The sequence below is a fragment of the Lonchura striata genome, chromosome 5 (assembly GCF_046129695.1).
Source record: "Lonchura striata isolate bLonStr1 chromosome 5, bLonStr1.mat, whole genome shotgun sequence".
Taxonomy (NCBI): Eukaryota; Metazoa; Chordata; class Aves; order Passeriformes; family Estrildidae; genus Lonchura; species Lonchura striata.
Genome location: NC_134607.1, coordinates 4,671,457 through 4,689,546, shown reverse-complemented (window position 1 = coordinate 4,689,546; position 18,090 = coordinate 4,671,457). Strand labels below are relative to the sequence as shown.

The 18,090-nt window shown below is 37.1% G+C and overlaps 1 protein-coding gene across 26 annotated transcripts in view; it reads left to right on the top strand.

The window, feature by feature from the left end:
- C2CD5 (C2 calcium dependent domain containing 5) overlaps positions 1–18,090 on the top strand; it is a 59,175-nt gene that overhangs the window by 19,920 nt on the left and 21,165 nt on the right. For 13 of the 26 annotated variants that reach the window (XR_013339980.1, XM_077783218.1, XM_021529956.2 and 10 more), the window contains 4 exons: positions 3,372–3,480; positions 5,221–5,286; positions 15,613–15,727; positions 17,167–17,262. Coding sequence is in view for 25 of the 26 variants with exons in the window: in XM_077783218.1 (XP_077639344.1) it covers positions 3,372–3,480; positions 5,221–5,286; positions 15,613–15,727; positions 17,167–17,262 (386 nt within the window). In the remaining variant the exon portion in view is untranslated. Of the gene's footprint in view, positions 1–3,371; positions 3,481–5,220; positions 5,287–15,612; positions 15,728–17,166; positions 17,356–18,090 lie in introns of all 26 variants that reach the window. The other 13 variants (XM_077783227.1, XM_021529961.2, XM_021529964.2 and 10 more) reach the window with 3 other exon arrangements.

Sequence of the window (18,090 nt, the reverse complement as noted above, 5' to 3'; positions counted from 1 at the left end):
TGATTTAGTTGCATGTCTCAACAGCTTTTTTTAACCAAATGTGTTTTTAGTGTATTAATTAAATAACCCTAACTGCAAACTGAACAGAGTTGGTTAGAAGGGTAATATTCCTCAATTTCTTCCCTGAAAAGAAACCTGTAGAAAATACAGCTGTGGAAAACTCAGGTACATGTTACATTGTACATTAATTACTGCTAGCAATTTCCTGGACATCTGTAGATAGCAACAGTAACTGTAGCACAGCTGTCTTTCTATGCATTTGTAATTAAAAAAATACATGCTGCATTTCCATCAGTAGGAAAATTGGAGGTTATCTTACTCCTAAAAATAGCCTATATTTTTGTAGAAATGGCCAAAAGCTGCTGCCAGTGGTATTTTGTGTCTCTCACTTCCACTTGGACGAATTCTGTGTTCTTCCTGTTTTTAAATTCTGCAAGTGCTTGAGAGATCCCTTCTGCTGCCCTTTCAAAATGGGGATCTGTTGGCCTTCATCTCTGAAGGGCACTGCAGGAAATCTGTTGTGTTAGAGTGCAGTTCTGTGGGAGATTGGTTTGGCTGAAATCCTTACTTGAACATTTTTTCTTTCCAGTGACTTCTTAGCCACCCATCCCCTCAGGTCAGGTCAAGAAAAGCTGTAAAGGTTGTCTGGCCACCTTGTGGGTGGCTCAGTTAATGTGTTCAAAATAAGAATAATTCACCAGGGAATGAGTAGTACCTGAATGTGGAGCTCTGGTTTAGCCCCAGAGGCTCTGTGAGCACACGTGAGCATTGCCCAGGGAGAGGTGCTGGGATGGGAATGAGGGAATGAATGGCTGGAAGGGAAGCAGAGAGCTGCTTCAGCTGGCACTGACACCAGGGTGTGTGCAGCCTTGCTCCGTATGCTGCTTGGCTGGGAATGACATGGAACTGAAAAAAGAGCACTGGCAATACATGTGTGTGTTTACACATCTTTAAACATTGAATTAAGCAAGTGTTTGAGCATTTGATTGTAACCTTATCAAACTTGCTCCAAACACTAGCTATAAAATCTGTGTATAGTTACAAGGATTAAAAGTGAATTTCTTTCATGGTCTGTGCGATCAGTGACTGTGGAGTAGTGAATTAGTAAAATGATTGACCATCTTCAGTTGTAGCTTTGAAATCATCCTGGTTTTTGATATCGTGAAATACTTTGTGATTGTATCACCTTGATGTAAAGGAGTCCTTTGCAGTAATAGTGGGGATTTATAATATGGGAACTACATCTGGTTTTCCCTGAAATCTCTGTTTTCCCAGAAAAAACTGTAGATTTAAAATTTTGAACTACTACAGTTCACAACATGTAATTGAGGCTGGAACTTGTCTTTGAGTAATATAATAATAAATTTTTAAAAAACTCTATAAATGAAATAGAAAAAGGAAAAAAAGTCTTCATAGGAAGTGATGGAGTTCCATCTGTGTCAGAATGAAGGAGAGATTGTTGATAGAGTTGTGTCAGAATGGTTCAGTGAGTGTTACCCAGATTTGTCTGTGGCTCAAGTTAACTGATAGAGCATGATAGAGATCTCATGTGTCATAATACAGGCTTGGGGGTATTGATATATTTATTGAGACAAAACCAAGTTATTATTTGAAGTTTTACTCCTGGTTTCTAGTGTAGGGAATCCCGCAAACTGGAGGTGTGAATATGTTAAAATTACTTACAGTACACAGCCTTACGGAAAGGAGCAGAGAGTGGAAAAACTTCAGAATTTCCATGTAGATTAACAACCATTGGACTTGCTCAGGCTTTAAAGCATGGAGTATTGTTTACTTTGCTCACTCCATACTGCTTCAGCTCAGTGTAAATGTGAGTGTGTGTATATATAGAATGTAAACATAGTAAAGGCTTAGTGGCATTTCATATAGGTGGCACACTCAGAAAACTCCTTTATTGATTTCTGCAGTCCTGGGAAAGCAAGTATTTTGAGTATTTTGACTATACTGATAACTTGCAAGGCACTTTGCAAGGCAATCTGTTAGAACTTTCAGGGGGAATCTTCACTGCATCCCTCTTTAGAATCCATCTCTGCTCCTGGAGACCCAGTCTCCAGCACTGCAGGTCCTGACCCACACTCAGTCAAGTAGGTTTGAAGAATCCTGGGATGAGATCTACTTTTAATTGCATCATAAAGCAAAACTGGCTTTTTGGATTGGTTTTCTTTTTCTTCTGGTTATTGATAATATGGTTGCTGATTTCAAAGTTTGCCTCTTAATTTTGAAAGTTTAAGCCAAATGAAAATCCAGAAAACTTGAAGTTTGTAGGACCTTTAAAAAGTTTTAAGAGTTCCTATAAGAAGGGTGGCAAGAATCCTTAAGTATTAATTTTTAAACCTACGTTGGACTTTAGTTTAAGATGACTTCTCATACCATGTATTGCTGGAAGAACCTGATCCTTGCTGAATCTGCAGCATGTGTGCTCTTCAGGTAGAAGCTCGTTGAATTGTACTGTTTCCAACTATGTGAGAAAGGAACCTATCCCGTACTTTCTCTCATATAAAAATATGGTGTTTATTTGTTCCATTTAATCAGTTATGATTATACAAAACATGACCGCATGATTTTTCTTCCTTTTTGTTTTTTGGTTTTTTTTTTTTTTTGCTTTCTGCATTTAGAATTGCTGAACATGAATTACTGCCTTTCCCCCATAAGTGTGCTATTATCTATATATTAGACATATCACAGAACGTCTCTGGAGCAATTAAAATCTAGTTTGGTGCTCACCTTCTTTGAATATGATTTTTATTTCAATTTTATCATATGTGTCTTGAAAAATTGCCATTTTTACTTTGTCCTTGTTATGAATTAAAAGCTGGAACAGTTACTGAAAGTTAACTCTTCATTTTACTTATGAACTGGAAGTGAATTATCTTAGTTTAAGAACTTACAATTTTGTTTCAAGACATATGCTTTGTTTTAAAAGATGCATATTTACTTGTTATATTTAGAGCTCACGAGCAGAGCAGTCCTTTGATATTTTTTAGGTATGACAGTCCTCATTCTTGCAGGACTACAGTTTGTTTCATTTTGTGCTTCAGAATCAAACTGCAGTCAGTTGTAACAAAAACACCTAAAAATGGAGAAAAACACTTTTTATCAGCTAACAAAAGAAGAATTCTGGCGTTTAGCAGCCGTGGTAAAAGCGGATCAATAGAGATTTTGTTAATCTCTAAATACCTAAAGTTTTGATTATTTATCTCTGTTGTGCTGAGAAACGGCTCTGTGGGGGAAAAGTATTTTTTCGGCGTGTAGAAGGTGTGCATCTCTGACCCGGTGGGTCCGTGAGGCTGGGAGTGTTGGTGTTCCAGGGGAGCCAGCAGCAGTGCTTGAATGGCTGCTTTTAATGCCAACAGGAGTTCCCGTTCTTCACCCTGACCACCTTCCCGCCAGGCTTCCTGCTCCACGTCGGCGGCGTCGTCAGCGCACGCTCGGTCAAGCTGCTGGATCGCATCCACAATCCCGGTAGGTCAGCGGGGAGCCCTGCCTGGCACGGGGACGCCTGGCACGGGGACGCCTGGCATGGTCCTGCCCCCCAGCCTTGGTGCCAGCAGGCCCTGAGGAGAGGCAGACCCGTTCTAGCCGTGCACGGCAAAAGCCCTGCAGCGAGGCTTGGAAAATGGGTCACTCCAAGGCTGCGGTTTTACCGAGAAACGTTTCGGCAAATTAAGCTAGTAATAAAAACAGTTTGAGTCAGTAATTTTGCACTGAAAACTAGCTTTGAATTATTGAGGGGTTAATTAGTTTTTTGAAGCTTTTTGTGATTGAAACGTGATGCAAGCTTTTTCGTTCAAACAAAAATGAGATTAAATGCTTGACCTTAACTATGAATGTTTTCCCATTTTCAGCTCCTTGAAATCTTTAAGGACTAATGGCTACAGCTCACAACATGATGTTTAACCGTTACAGCTTTGTTTCTGTTCTTAAAACCTTTACTGAACAGTACCTCGGGATTTTTATTTCTTATTTTCCTGGGAACTCCAGCACGAGAACGCGTGTGGTTTGCATGTCCTAATTCTAACGTTACACCTGAGTGGCTCTTGACTCTGTAGACTTGGTTGGTTTAGTCACTGAGACCAGATGAGGAATGCTTTGCAAAGGTTGGAGTTGACAGTGCACTTAAAAATGCAGAGGAGAGTAAAAATAGCACCTGTAGTGGTTTTGCATGCACTAGTCAGGAGTAATAAAAGGAAGTTTATCCAAATGCATCCTTAAAAACAAGTACAAAAAACGAATCCTTTTCTTCCTATGGCCCAAGGCAGGCAATTCTCCAGGCAGGTAGATCAGATTTTTGCTGATCTAAAGGTTCAGTAAACCAGCAACATGAAGTTAAATCCAAGACTTAGTTTGAATAAGATCCTCGTATTTTAAGGGATTTTTTTCAAGTGTATTAGTACACAATTGTTGCTCTTTGTTTTCCTATTCTAAGATCCATTTACACAGTGAAGAGAAAATGAAATGTCAAATATAATTAATATGTGAGCTTTTCTTTCCCACAAAGTTATTTTAGTATTCTGTATTATCAACAGATTTATGATACAGGTCTGTTATGTGCAAAATTTACTGTGTGATAGATATAAAACAGAATATTAAAAAAATCAATTTTGCTCAGAAGTTTTTAAAACTAATTTCTTGCATTATGCACTCCTTAATTTTTACCAGCTGACTGGAAGCAGAATAAGACATAAGGCAAGACAGAGATGTGTGTTTGCACAGCTGCAGTGTTTCTGTGAGACTTGCAGATTGCTCCTGACAAGTGAATGTAAAGTGCATGATCCTTGGAACTCCCGTTGCAAAATAGTGGGAACAAAACGGGGAATGAAAGCACATGGCTGTGGGAGGGAAGGTGGAGGAGTAGAAAAAAATTGTGATATGATTATGATTGTGAAGCATTTGAGTCAAATAAGCCTGTAAAATATTAAAGGAAGCAAATAAACTGGTGAATTAATGAATCAGGAAAACATGGAAGAGGAGAGAACATTTGAAGGTGGATTAAGAACCTGCCATATACTGTCCACTTTGGTCACCTAGTGCCAGATTGCTATAGCATGCTCCTTTTCCCTTTCTATTTCAGCCTCTTATTAACTCTGCTGTCTGTGTCTTTCCAGTTCCTGTGGAGTGATGTTGTCAATTGTGTTCTTGTTGGTAGTTTTTTCACTATTCTGCTTCTATAACTGATCTACTAATTTGCTGTTTTGAACTCAGCCTTTGTCGGAATAATGGGTAACACAAGATCATACAAACTGCTAGACTGGAATAGTTTCAATTCAGGTATTTTATTAGTCATTCAGTACTACATATGCTGACAGAAATTATGGCAGCTCAGTGAAGTTATTAGAAATGCTCTAGGATATTTAGGTTAATGCTTCAAATTTAAATCTATTTAATCATCAAATACCTAAATGTCACTTATTCATGTTGTTAAAGACTTTCTTTAAAATTACAAAACATTGCTTTAGTATAAAATAGTATTGCTAAGAGTAATGTAATACCAATCTGGAAAGCTGAATGTTCAGATGTTTATTTAGTAGTCACCTTCAGCTCAGCAGTCATGAAGGAAGTAATTTAGGATAAGAGAATGGATTCTTCCTTGCACAGCTGGGATCATGTCAGGTGTGATTTTTTTTTTGTTTGTTTGGTTTGGTTTGTTTTTTTTTTTTTTTGTGAGTAATGGGTTTTTGGGTGTTTATTTTGGGCTATTGGTTTGATTTAGGGGGACTGTTGGTTAGTTTTCTTGTTTTGCATGGGCTTGCACTTTCTTCAACAAAGGCTTTCCTCCTGTTAATTTCAGGAAATCAGTGCATGTGTTTGTTCTTAATACTGGCTCTAAAATGATAGTTGTATTATAGATAATAATAGATATAAAAATCATCCAAGAAAAATAGAGAACTATCAGTTTAAAGAGAAGGATAGTATGTAGCCCAGGATTTGTTGGTTCATAAATCTTGTATTGTAAAAAGCAGCCAGTTACAGGACTTAAAACATGATTATTTGAACTTTTAAATCACTTCATTACCCAGCTTGAAAAAAGCTCCAATATTCTTATTTTTCTAATGCAGTTTTAGTAATCAAAGTATGTAACTTCCTTATACAGCTGTGGAAGGAATGGATGAGTTAGTGCAGTCTAGATGAAGTAAAGATTCTCTCTGTCATGTTTTCCCTGTGGAAAGATTACATGCTGTGAAGGAGAGGCAGGTTTGACTTCCCTACATAGAACATCCAGGCCAGCAGACCTTGTCAAACTTTGGTGTTTATAAAGCTGGCACCATAAAGAGGCACAAAGCTGACCTCTGAGGGCTTGTTAGCCCCAGAAGCTTTCCTTCTTGGTAATTCACTGTGGCCATGCAGCTCTGTATCATGCTCTAAAATTCAGTTTAAATGTGCAGTTAGTACAAACCAGACATTTTTCATTTGCAAATTGTACAGAAGTAGGGAGAAATTAAAACTACTGGGTCATTTTTAGTGTTCCTTTCACAGTAAGCATCCTTTAATATTATGATTATGAGCTTTTCTGATTTTGTTGGTTTTCTGTGCTTGTTCTAAAGTGATAATCCTTTAAAATTAACTTTCAGTATGAAAAGAATATTGCAAAATTCTCAGGTCTGTGATTGGTATGGCATAGTCTGATCCAAGGTGTTAAAAATGTGTTGAAATTTTTGTATATTGTGTATGACCTTGAAAAGTTGGAATTCATTGTTGCTTTTTCCAGATTGTTTAGTAGGATGTTTTTATTTAAAGAATTTTATTAGAGTAATGGAGTAAATGAGTTTATGTACAGATACTTTAACATGCCTTGAGCTAGGCTAGAAAGTGATCCACCATGTAAGATTAGGAAGCGAAGTGTAAGTCAGGAATTCAGTTCTGGACAGAATATCTAAAACTGTTCTCTGACTTTTTTAGAGATTAGAGGAAAATGAACATACATATATATGTATATAAAACATTTTACCCAGAGGTGCTTTTACCTGAAGGTGTTGGTTGGGGGAGAGAGGTCTAAACCAAGGAGTGAGTGTGGAGCTAACCCCTCCCTGAGAGCTGGCTGTGTTTCTGTAGCCTTGGTGTGTCAGTGGGTCTGCAGGAGAGCTGGTTAACCCTGCTGCTCTGGGACTGAGCAGGTTATGTTCCTGTTCTGGAACTATGGATGGGGATTTGCAGTGCTAGGTGTGCTGCTGGGCAGAGAATGCCATCACAGCCATAAGTGGGCTAAAATTGTTTGTGTGTAAGATACAACAGGAGCATCCAGTGGTAGGGCAATGTCAGAGATTTGAAGGTGCTTGAAAATCAAACGTGGAAGTAAAGACTGACTATTTCATGAATGGAAAAGAAGCTGCTTAAATTTCTGGGAATTGCGTATAGTTCAGTGAAGAATTGTTTAAATGTTTGTAAAATACACCAAGGTGGATATGAAGATGAATTTGCAAAATGAAAGTAGGGAGTTGAGCAAAAATTCATAAAAAAGAGGGCACATAATACAGTGGAAGATAGCCTCTGGTGCTGTCTCTGAGAAAGAATGAGACATTCTACTCTACATTTCTAAAAGACATTCTGCTCTAAGGATAAAAACATGCAAGGAGTCCTCAATCCAGAAGGCTGGATATTTGTTAAAAGCCTGGTACTGAGGTTTTAAACACAGAGTACAAAGGTAGGCAGTGCAAGAACTTGCTTACTAGAGGCTGCTTTTCCATATGGCTGTTTCATAGCACCAATATATCGTTTCTCACATAATTAAATGTTAAACTCCTCATTCAGGAAGCTGCTCCAGCAGTGCATCTTCAGCTCCAGCAGTCAGAAATATAGAAAGATAAAAGATTGTTAAAAATTTCCTAAACATCTCCCGAGCTCCCTGTGCAATATCCAGTCTTGCTGTTGGAGTGTGAAATTCTCCAGAGTTAGTTTTTCAAATGAGGAAATGGAAGAGGAAAGCTTGGCTATGTTTTGTTTCTGTAACTGAATGTTTTTCTTCCACAGAAATACAGAGAACGTGCAAATTACATTTCAAGCTGCTTTCTGGGGTGTAAGTGTGGCCCAGTTGCAGGAACTCAGTAGGAAATGTCAGAATGTGCCTGTTGGTGTCTGATGTGGTTATCCTTCAGCTCAAGTAGTAAAAACCCCAACATTTTAACCTTGACCTCTTACCTTTTCTTGGAGAATTTCCAGGTTGGCTTCTTGTCCATCAGTGTGTGTTGAATGAAAATGGGAGGTTCAGGCAGTTGTCAGAGGTTTTTTCTGGAAAGAATGAGGGGTGAGATATTCCCCAGTAATAATTGACTCCAGTTTTCTGCAGCTTTTCCAGAGGAATGAATGTTCCCAATTATTTCTATGTTAATGTGAATTGTGTTTGAATATTATTTCTGGAAGCAGATACACCCTTATGGTAATGAAATAATTCTCATTGGGACTGTGCTTTTTTTTTTTTTTTTTTTTTTTTTTTTTTTTTTTTTTTGAGAGAGAGAGAGTTCTAAGTAGGTATTTATGAAGAAAGGGTGGTCACTGTCACTGAGCACAGAACAGCATTCACATGTTCTGCTAGAGATGCATGAATAAACTTGGCATTTCAAATCCTTGTTTAGAATTCTTTGCCTACCTAAGTAATGCTATTTCACCTGTTAATACTGCTTTGAAACTCTCTCTAAATTCTGGCTAATGGTGTGAAAGCCAAGACAAACTTCTCTTTGCACAAGTGCTCCAAAAACACCATTGCTTATTGCACAACTACACTTTGGTTTTGAACTGATAGTACACAAGAGAGAGAACCTTTGTCTGGCAAAAATTGTATTTTTGCGCATAACCTGTCCTAATTTCAAAATACAGGGCTTGACTAAAATGATTGTCTTCATAAAATTTCCTTCATGGATTGCATTGAGTTTTTCCAGCCTTCTGATATTTGCTTCTGTGGTTGCAAACACACAGTTGTAGAACTATCTGCCTGGCTCAAAATGTGTTACTGTTAGAAGAGAGACAGAATGATTCTGGCTGAGCCAGCACCTTCCTAACTGCTGCATAATTACAGCTAAACATGACCTTGTGAAATGTCTGTAGAGGTTTTGTAGGAAGGTGTACAGGCAGAGAACACAACTTCTGACTGACTGTAACAGGATTGCAGGAATAACTGTTAAATGTCAATGGATAACAAATATGAGGCACAAGAGATTTTCTTTTTAAGTCTCCTTGCATCCAGAAGTTCAGAGAGTCGTCTGCCTAGTTTGTCTTAAAACAGAATAAACAGTTGTGAGTGCATAGAAATAATGAATGCAGAGGTTCTGCATTCCTGAGGAGTGCAGACAAGGAATAGGCAATTCAGAGACAGTGTCATTTCATACCAACTAATGCCATCCCCTTCCTGCAGCAATGAAGTAGATAAAAAGTGGTTTAGAAAGCCCTGTCTTGTTACAGCACAGGGTCCCCAGCCCCTTTGTTGTAGTCATCTGAAGCTTTTCTTTGAAGATTGCTCGTGTTTTAAAGTAGGTTGTATTTATTGTGCCGAGGTGACAAAGCAACAGGGACACAAAATAGAATAGTTTCTTTATTACCTGCTGAGTCACCATTCTAGGATGAGTGACTGAAATAATCCCTAAAAGCTGAAGTAACAAAGGCACATATTTATGCCTGGAAATTATTTTCCAGAGGCAAATTTATTTCCTATATTTAATGTTTTCTAATTTCTGGGTGGTATTTTTCAGCTTTTATGATCTTAAGTATGATGCAATTTAAACATTTATTTTTAAGTATTTTAATTTTTAATATATGTTTCTTTAATTTTTAATATATTCTGAATATATTTTTTTTCCTTCAAATGCCTTATATTTTGACACTATATTTTTCATTTAAGTTGTCACATGGTGGTTTCTTTTCTTTTAGCTATGCACTAAATTAATACTGCTGCTTTAAAATTATTACAAGATTTTCTTTTTAGACAATATTTTTTTTTAGCTTGTGCTCTTCCTATCAGACTTTCATCTACAATTAAAAGAAAAAACTTTAGCCACTGCTGTGGCTGTATTAAGCCATAAGGGGAACAACTCTTCTGCTTCTCCATCTTGGAGTATATTTTGGGATTAAAGCTATCACTCCTCGACAGTGAGCTGCCACTGAAATGAATGATATATGAAATTTTCTGAATTGGTTTCTCTTGGAATCTTGGTGCTCATGTAGTGATGCTGCCTGACTTACCCAGTAGAAGAGTGCCCTGCACACGAAAGGGTTTGTGTTTAATCAGCCAGCCAACATCTCATGCTGTAAATGCAGTTTTAATCTAAGTGTTCTTAAAATTGTCTCCTGAGCTATTGAAGAATTAGTTGAACTTTCAAGTCTTGTTTTGCTCATTCAGCAGTCTGGGCTTAAGAAGTGGGATGTTTGCTTCTCTCTGAGTTCATCTGCAGAAAAGCACTGGTTATCAATAACGTTTTGCAGGCTGGATGTTTTCTGTGGAGTTGAATTTTGTAAGAGCAAGTGTGCCTGTTCCCTTTGGGTGTGGTTACACTGTTTCCTGCTAGTTTAGTGTATCCTCATTTTCCTTTGATATATCCCTACAATCCACTTCCTTCACTTGCTGTAACAAAGTTTTCATTTGTCCATCTTTTAGTCTTAAATATGAATCTAGGGAGTAGTATTTCTAAACAAGGATGGAGTGGCTTGGAAACTTTTTTGATAGTTTTAGGTTAATCTGCTGTAGGTTTAGTTACTTGCAACCTAAATTTTGTGTTAATCTTTACAGACCAGAGGATCTGTGTTTCTGTACACACAATTATTTTGTTGTTAAATGGTTTAGAAAGTTAATAATGTCAATGTTAATGGCATAACCAGAAAGGATTAAATAAAACTTCAAGGTCCAGGGAACCTAACAAACCTAACAAAAGTGTCTTTTAAAAAAACCCAAACAGCCAAACCTACAGAAAAATACCACACTTCTTTGTGTATAAGCTGTTAGTAGGTTTTTAATTAAGAAGGTACAAAAACAAGGGAATATTGAATGTGTGGATAATAGCTTTGCCTAATGCAAGATTCAAAGACTGAATTTGAAAGAACTATTGACCTTCATTGTAATTTTTAAAACAACAGAAAAATAATTAATTTATAGATGATGAAAATCTTCCTTGGATGATTGTCCTCCTGTCCGAGTATTGTGTTATACATGTAAATATTTACTAAATTATACAATGTAAAATTGATTGAAATGAATCAGACAGTCTGTACTTTGAAGTAATTTCCTCTGGTTGTATAAGGATTCAGCTTTAAGGATACAGCAACTCTTGGGTGTGAACTGTGGCATCAAGAGGCCATTCTTCTTAATCTGTCTTCAGTTTAAAAAAAAATCTATATGGACTAGCAAAATTCAGCTTCTGGCTAAATCTTGAGAGAACCTGTACAAGTGAACCTCTAGCAAATAACATGGGAAAGGTGTTGCTTCTTATGAATGAGAAAGTGATAGTGTCTAGGTGAAAGATTTATAGAGGATATTGGCCCCTGGATAGCAGAGCTCAACCTTGTGTTCTAAAGGAGATGGGTGGTGGATAGAGCTAACTCAAAGAACATTCCAGGTGCAGAAGTGCTGTTTGTGTCTTATAAAATTGCTGAGTAAAATCAGTTTGAAAAGTTTCAGTTGGAGGAGGTTTGATTTGGCACAATTTTTATAGAGCACTGTACTTGTGACAGCATTTTTTCTCAAGTCCTCAACCATAGAAACAGTGTGCTTTGCTTCCACTTGGTTATAAATATCCTGCCAATTTGGAAACATTAATAAAGTAAGTTTAGTCTTCAGCCTTCGGTTTCCCACAAAGGGAACATAATTAGCAGTGGAATTTCCTGCAAACCTTTCTGCTTAAAGTTGTAGAGAAACCTTGGTCCAAACGACTCGGTACATTTGCTAGGAAAGCTTGTGACTGAGTGCTCTGTATGCTTGCCTTTTTGCTTCCACCTTAGAATCCAGGGCCATTACTTTCTGTAACCATTTCAGTGAGCTGCCATAGTTTTCAGTCTGTACTGTCACCTGATCCAAGCATGCGCCAAAATACCCACCGTTTCTGGCTCCTGTCTGCTGAATCTGCTTTGCAAACCCTTAGTTCTTAAGCTTTTGCCTTAGCCAAACAACCAACAGGCACTCCCAAGGAGTGTGCTGGACACATGCCATCCTGCTTCCCTAACTCCTCTAATTGTTTATGTAAATCCTTAGCTTTACTAAACTTGTAAATGCTACGACAGCATCCCCATGTGAAATTGTGTGGCTCATGTGTCAAAAAAGGCTGCTTGTGAAAATATTTGTCAGAAGAATATGAATGCTACACATTGCACTGCATTCAGTGTTTTGTATCAACCTATTATTGCAATGTCATGGTGTTTGATTTTAATTGTAGACGATTATTTTGTGTTTTAATATGCAAAGGTAAGTTCATGTAAACTGTGTACAGTATTTTTATATAAAGATAATAATTGTTATTTTTTGGCCTCTTTCTGGAACAAAAAAAATAGTCAAATATCTTAAGCCGAGGTCACAGCCTTCTTTACAAACAGTTGCTTCTGCATGACTCTTATAGAAATATTTGTTCTTGTGCAATAAGAAACTGTTGGATTCTTCGAAAGATATTGGGCCTGATCCTGTTAATGCTGAAGACAATGGCTGGAAAATACTTCTTACTTCTCATAAGAATGAAAATGATCCATTACATTTCTGTAGTTAATAGTTTTGTTAGAGTTCTTAGAATAAAGGGTTAAACGTTGTTTTAGCAAGACAGTGTCGAGCAACTTCACAACAGTGTGTGTTTGCCATAATGGTAAGGTGTCCTTGTAGATGTTAGGTAAGAAAATTAAGTCTCTTAACAACTTCAATAATTTAAACTATGAATTTTTGTGGAGGAGAGCTAAATGTTTGCATAGGATTTGGGACCCGTCACTATTTCTACCTTTTATGTTCACTTTAAGGATCCCTATTTCCTTTCAACATCTCATTCCATTTCAGTTTTCACTTTGGCTACATTCCTTTTCAATGTCATTCCTGTCTTTATCAAGCTGACCTTTATTTCACAGCACTTTTTGTATTCATCCTCAGTCACTTCACCTGTTGCTAACTCTCAAATCCTCATCATGACTTCACATTTTCTGGCACTTTGACATAGAAATGTCACTGGTGATAAGTAGAAGCAGTTTTTGTCACATGGAACCAAAAGGTGTAAAAAGTTGTAGTTTTGAAAATTAGTGCTTTTTTGTCTAGAGAAAAGGGTATTTCTTTTTTGCAGGCGTTTTTCTGTGAAGAACAAGAATCTGTGTGGCTGTTTAGTCACTGTTTATAACCAGCTGCCTGTGATCCAGTCTCATTGAGCAGGTGTTTTTCTCCATGGTCAGAGAACCACTTTTGCTGCTACTTAGACTTTTCATCTCTAAGGAGAAACACATTGCTTATCAAAACAATCTCTGGCCCATGGCTGGAGGGGAGAGGAGGAATTGCTCCCAAGATCCTTGTCCATTTTACCAAAAAGAGTTGAGAGAGAGCTCTCACAGAATGTGCTTGTGGTCTCCCATCTTCCATGCACTATGAATTTGTCAGATGTTGTAGCTTGGCCTTACAATCCATTTCCAGAGATCCTCCCTTGGTTCAGCCACCCCTGCTGTGTTACCTGCTGCCAGCAGAAGCAGCCTCTGTCCAGAGGGGTACCTGCAAAGAAAAGGCATTTCCCACTTTTTGTACCACAAGTGGTTCTGAGAGCTGAGCTGGGGAGTCCAGCCCTGTGTTGCGATGGATTATTTCTGTAGGAATCTCAGGAATTCCAAAGCTGAGGAGAGCAGGTGCTCCAGAAATCTGAGTCAGGATTGCTGAGTATCATCTTAAACATTTATTTTCCCAGTCACTGAGAGGATTTAAACAGTGTTTTCATACTGGGAGTGAAGTGCAGCACCTCAAGATTCTGCCAGTAGTGCACTGAAACCTGCTAAAGTGAACTTGGATGTTGCAGAACAGGATTGAAATCGTTCATAGAAGTCCCTTGTTTTGTGTCCTGACGTGTATATTTTTGTTGATTGTAGAGAACATTCCTAAGAACTCTCACTGTAAGGTTTTTTCTGTTCAGTGTTCATTTCTTAAAGCAAAAGTTGAATAAACTTAAGTCTGAGCATCCAAGCTGCTGCTGGTCAGTGTAATGCTGTGAGTTACACAAGCATTGCCATCTGAAGTTAGGTGTAATTGAATATAAAGACCTCTGTGCTCTTCCTTTGAGTTAGAAAATTATCATTGGTTTACTTCAGAAAAATTAAAGCCTAGCTCTAAATGCAAAGTTGAGGTAAAGTCATGAATGAATACATCTTGCTTTACGATATTTCTGTTTCAGTAACTTTTAAATTATGTGTATATCTGCATCTTGCATTTTTGTTTGTCATGTTGTCAGAGAACCAAGTGTATGATAATGTGGTATCATACACTGTGTTGGTAAATATTCCTGGTAGTACAAAATTGGTTCCAAATAAATTCCAGGTTTTGAGTTGGATATTTAAATTATAATTCAGCAAGGAGAGCTCAGTGGCCAGAAGTTTGTATCTGTGTAAGTTCAGTTAATTTCAGGGAAATCTCATAAGAATCTCTCTACTCAGAACCCTTGGTGCCTATTTTTTTGTTACTGGTTTTCCCTTTTTATATCAACAATTAACACAGTTGCCAACTATATTCATTGAAACAGGTAAGTTTTGAGAGAAGAAACAGCTGACAAATTCTAGTTGTAAATTCAATATTTGTTGGCTCCATATGTAAAAATCTTGCAAGGCAAGAGCTTTAGTTATGGGAACAAATTGCTGAGCAGTTAAAATAAATAGATTGCATGAACTTATTCTAGCAGCACACTTTTTTTTGTATTTTTGTATCTTGTAGTTTTCAAGAAAAGCAGGCAGGATATATTTAACATATAACCTTGAGGACAGTAAAGGTAATTTGAATCCATTTGTGGGCTTGGAGGAAAGATGCAGTTTCCAGGATACTGAAGCAAAAAAGCACTGACAACATACACCCTGTATTTCTTCATGTTGTAAATGTAGAAGTAGTTTAAGTCCCTGTGGGTTCTCACAGTTACGACTGCCACAGACCTGTCTGATTAGTGATACAGGTTGGAACAAATATTTTCAAACTCTGGGTAACAGAGAGAACTGCTTCCAGTAGGAAAAACTATTGAGGTTATTTCAAAGCTACCAAGTGTAAAGCAAAGTAAAAGACTAGTTTCCTACTAGAAATACTGTTTCATTGCTGATAGTTTTTAGCATTACAGAGTATCTGTGATGCTTTGTTGCATTACACACTGCTCTTGTGTTGTTGGTAACTGTGTGGTTTGGAACTAAAAATAGGTAGAGATTGGAACAGTATCTACAGTATTTTAGTGTTATCTGTCATATGGGCAGCAAGAAGAATGCAGTAATTTGTGAGAACCTGCTCACATGGGGGAGAAACAAGATAATTAGTGAAAAAGTCCCATTAGTGTTTCCTTGAAGTGTGATAAATAGGAAGGAAATCAAGTATCCTCATTCAAAGCACTTGAATATGAAAACCTCAGCTTCTCAGGTTAATTGCATGAAGCTTTGTGTCAGCGTAGTCCAGAATAGTGAACTGATTTATACTTTGTCTTTCAGATGAACCGGAGACACGAGATGCCTGGTGGGCAGAAATCAGACAAGAAATAAAATCCCATGCCAAGGCATTGGGTTGTCATGCTGTAGTGGGCTACAGTGAATCAACCAGCATTTGGTAAATCATGATGATGATGATTTTTATTTTCAAAATGCCACAGAAAACTTAGTGCATCATCAATGGATTCAAAATTAACTATTCCAGTACAGGTGTTGGTACTATCTATTCTATAACTACTTTACAGAGTTTAAGTGAGATTATGGAATTTCGGTATTAGGCATTTTTATGTATGTTTAGATCTTGCAAGATCTAAGTTTTAAGTTTTTGTCTAATGACTGTTACAATTTTTTTTTTAAACTAAAGCCTACAATTTGTTTTGTAGTAACAATATTAATTTATCCATGAAGTTTCCTAAACCTAATCTATCTAAATAATTAAGACTGTTCTTAAAAGTATATGTATTGAAGTTTCATTATTGGATAACAACTGGCAGACCAGAACTTAAATGAAAAACTTCACATTTCAGGCCCAAAACCAGTTTGCCCTGGGGCCAGATGTGTCTGCTGATATTAAACAGAAAATTACTCTGGTTCACTATTTTGAATTGCATTTGGGAAGTAGCAAGGAAATTCAAACAATTGAATGCTTGCATTTCTCTAAAGGAGTTTAACTTGGTAGTGTTTGATTATTGATAAAATATTTATTGGAATTCCCATACTTATTGCCTGTTCAGCTTTATTCCATGCTTAAAGCACAAGCCTGTGTGTGTAAGTACTGGTCTGCCAGACATGTTATGTATGAAAAATTATTTTGGAAGGAGAAACAACAAATTAAAAAAAGACACGTGTATCATTCTAGAAAGTGTGGGAAAGATTTTCTCTATTTTTTTTTTTCAATATAGTCTTTTATACTGAATACTAGATGTTGGTTTCATATTTAACAACTTGAGAATTATTAAAGCTCTGTGGTCATTCTGAGAGCTTTAACTCTGCTAAATCCTTAGTATGGTTGGTTACTTTGCAAAATGTACTATTTTTGTAATTCTTCCTAGTAAAATTTTAATGCTTTGCCATTTTTTATCCTTCAAGAAGCACCCTTGTCAGTATTGGGTTGTAATTTCCTTTTGAAAATTGAATGTTAATAATAAGATGCTGGGACTCTCAACTTCCCTTTTACTTTGGTAAAAAATTATGCCTTGTTTTTTTTACTGTTTAGTTGGTTTGCTGTATTTCTTTGCATTGTGAACCATAGCACTGAAAACCATGCTTAAACCTGGTTAGCCTTTCTCTTGCTATATTATTTGTAACATGAGGCAAAGCTGTTAAGTCTTTCTGTTCAATCCTTCTTCACCTTGTGCTTATGCAATGGTTGTGGTTTAAATAACCAGAAGAGGATTGTTTGTGAGTTTTAATGGATAAAATTGCACAACTGCTCAGAATTAGTGGTGATGTTGAACTTCATTGAGACTTGTAGTAGCCTTTTAATGTGAAAATTTGCTATATAAGCACCCACTAAGTAAGAGGCATTCACTCTGTTGTTGTTCTTTTCTCTTATAGTGAAGAGGTCTGTATTTTGTCCGCATCTGGCACAGCAGCTGTACTGAACCCTAGGTTCCTTCAGGATGGCACCATGGAAGGCTGTTTGGAACAAAGGTTGTCTTGGCAGCCTGGCTTCTTTTCCATAGGGTCAGAGAAGGGAGAGGTTGATTTTTTTCCTCAGAGCCAAGATAGTTCTTCTCTATTAGGGTAGGTTACAGTGTTACAGTGCAGGATGCGGGACCAACCACTTTACTGCTTTTCACTAACAACAACCACCACAGGAGTAATGGAGCTCTGCACCCATTAGATACTCTGTTTTTATTTCTAACAGTCTCAATAAGGTAACACGTTTGACTACTAACACAGATCATAACTCAGTTTTTTCCTTTGCTCCTCTTCAGGTCTCTTTTCTCAATTTTGTATCACACCCTAAAAATGACATGTTTGATAACTTACAAAAGCCAAAAGTGGCTGTGTCTGTAATGTGTGTATATATGCTCCATTAAATAACTGTTAATGTGTGGGAGATAAAGTAGCTTGGTTATCAAACAAATACAATGCCAGATTGTTCCAAAATAAGTAAGTGTTTCTTGAAGCTGATGAAGAAAGTCACGAAACTGAAGGCCAAACATGAAGTCTCCCTTTGTTTCCACTCTTGCAAATAAAATTTGAAGACTGAGCATTGCCACAAAGATTTTTTTGGGTTAAAAAAAGATTAATTAATGCATATGGGTAATTTATTATGTATTCATCAGGATAGTAATCAAATATTTCAAGGGATAATTATAGTTGTAAGCAAGGCTATTTATTACACTGTAGTACTTGCATTGCTTTTTCCATAATAAACCAGTCAACGTGGTTTTTTTACAATTTCTTATTCTTTTACTTTGTTAGCAGAAGACCACTGTCTTCTGGCGTAGATGGAGTTTTAAAAATGTAGTC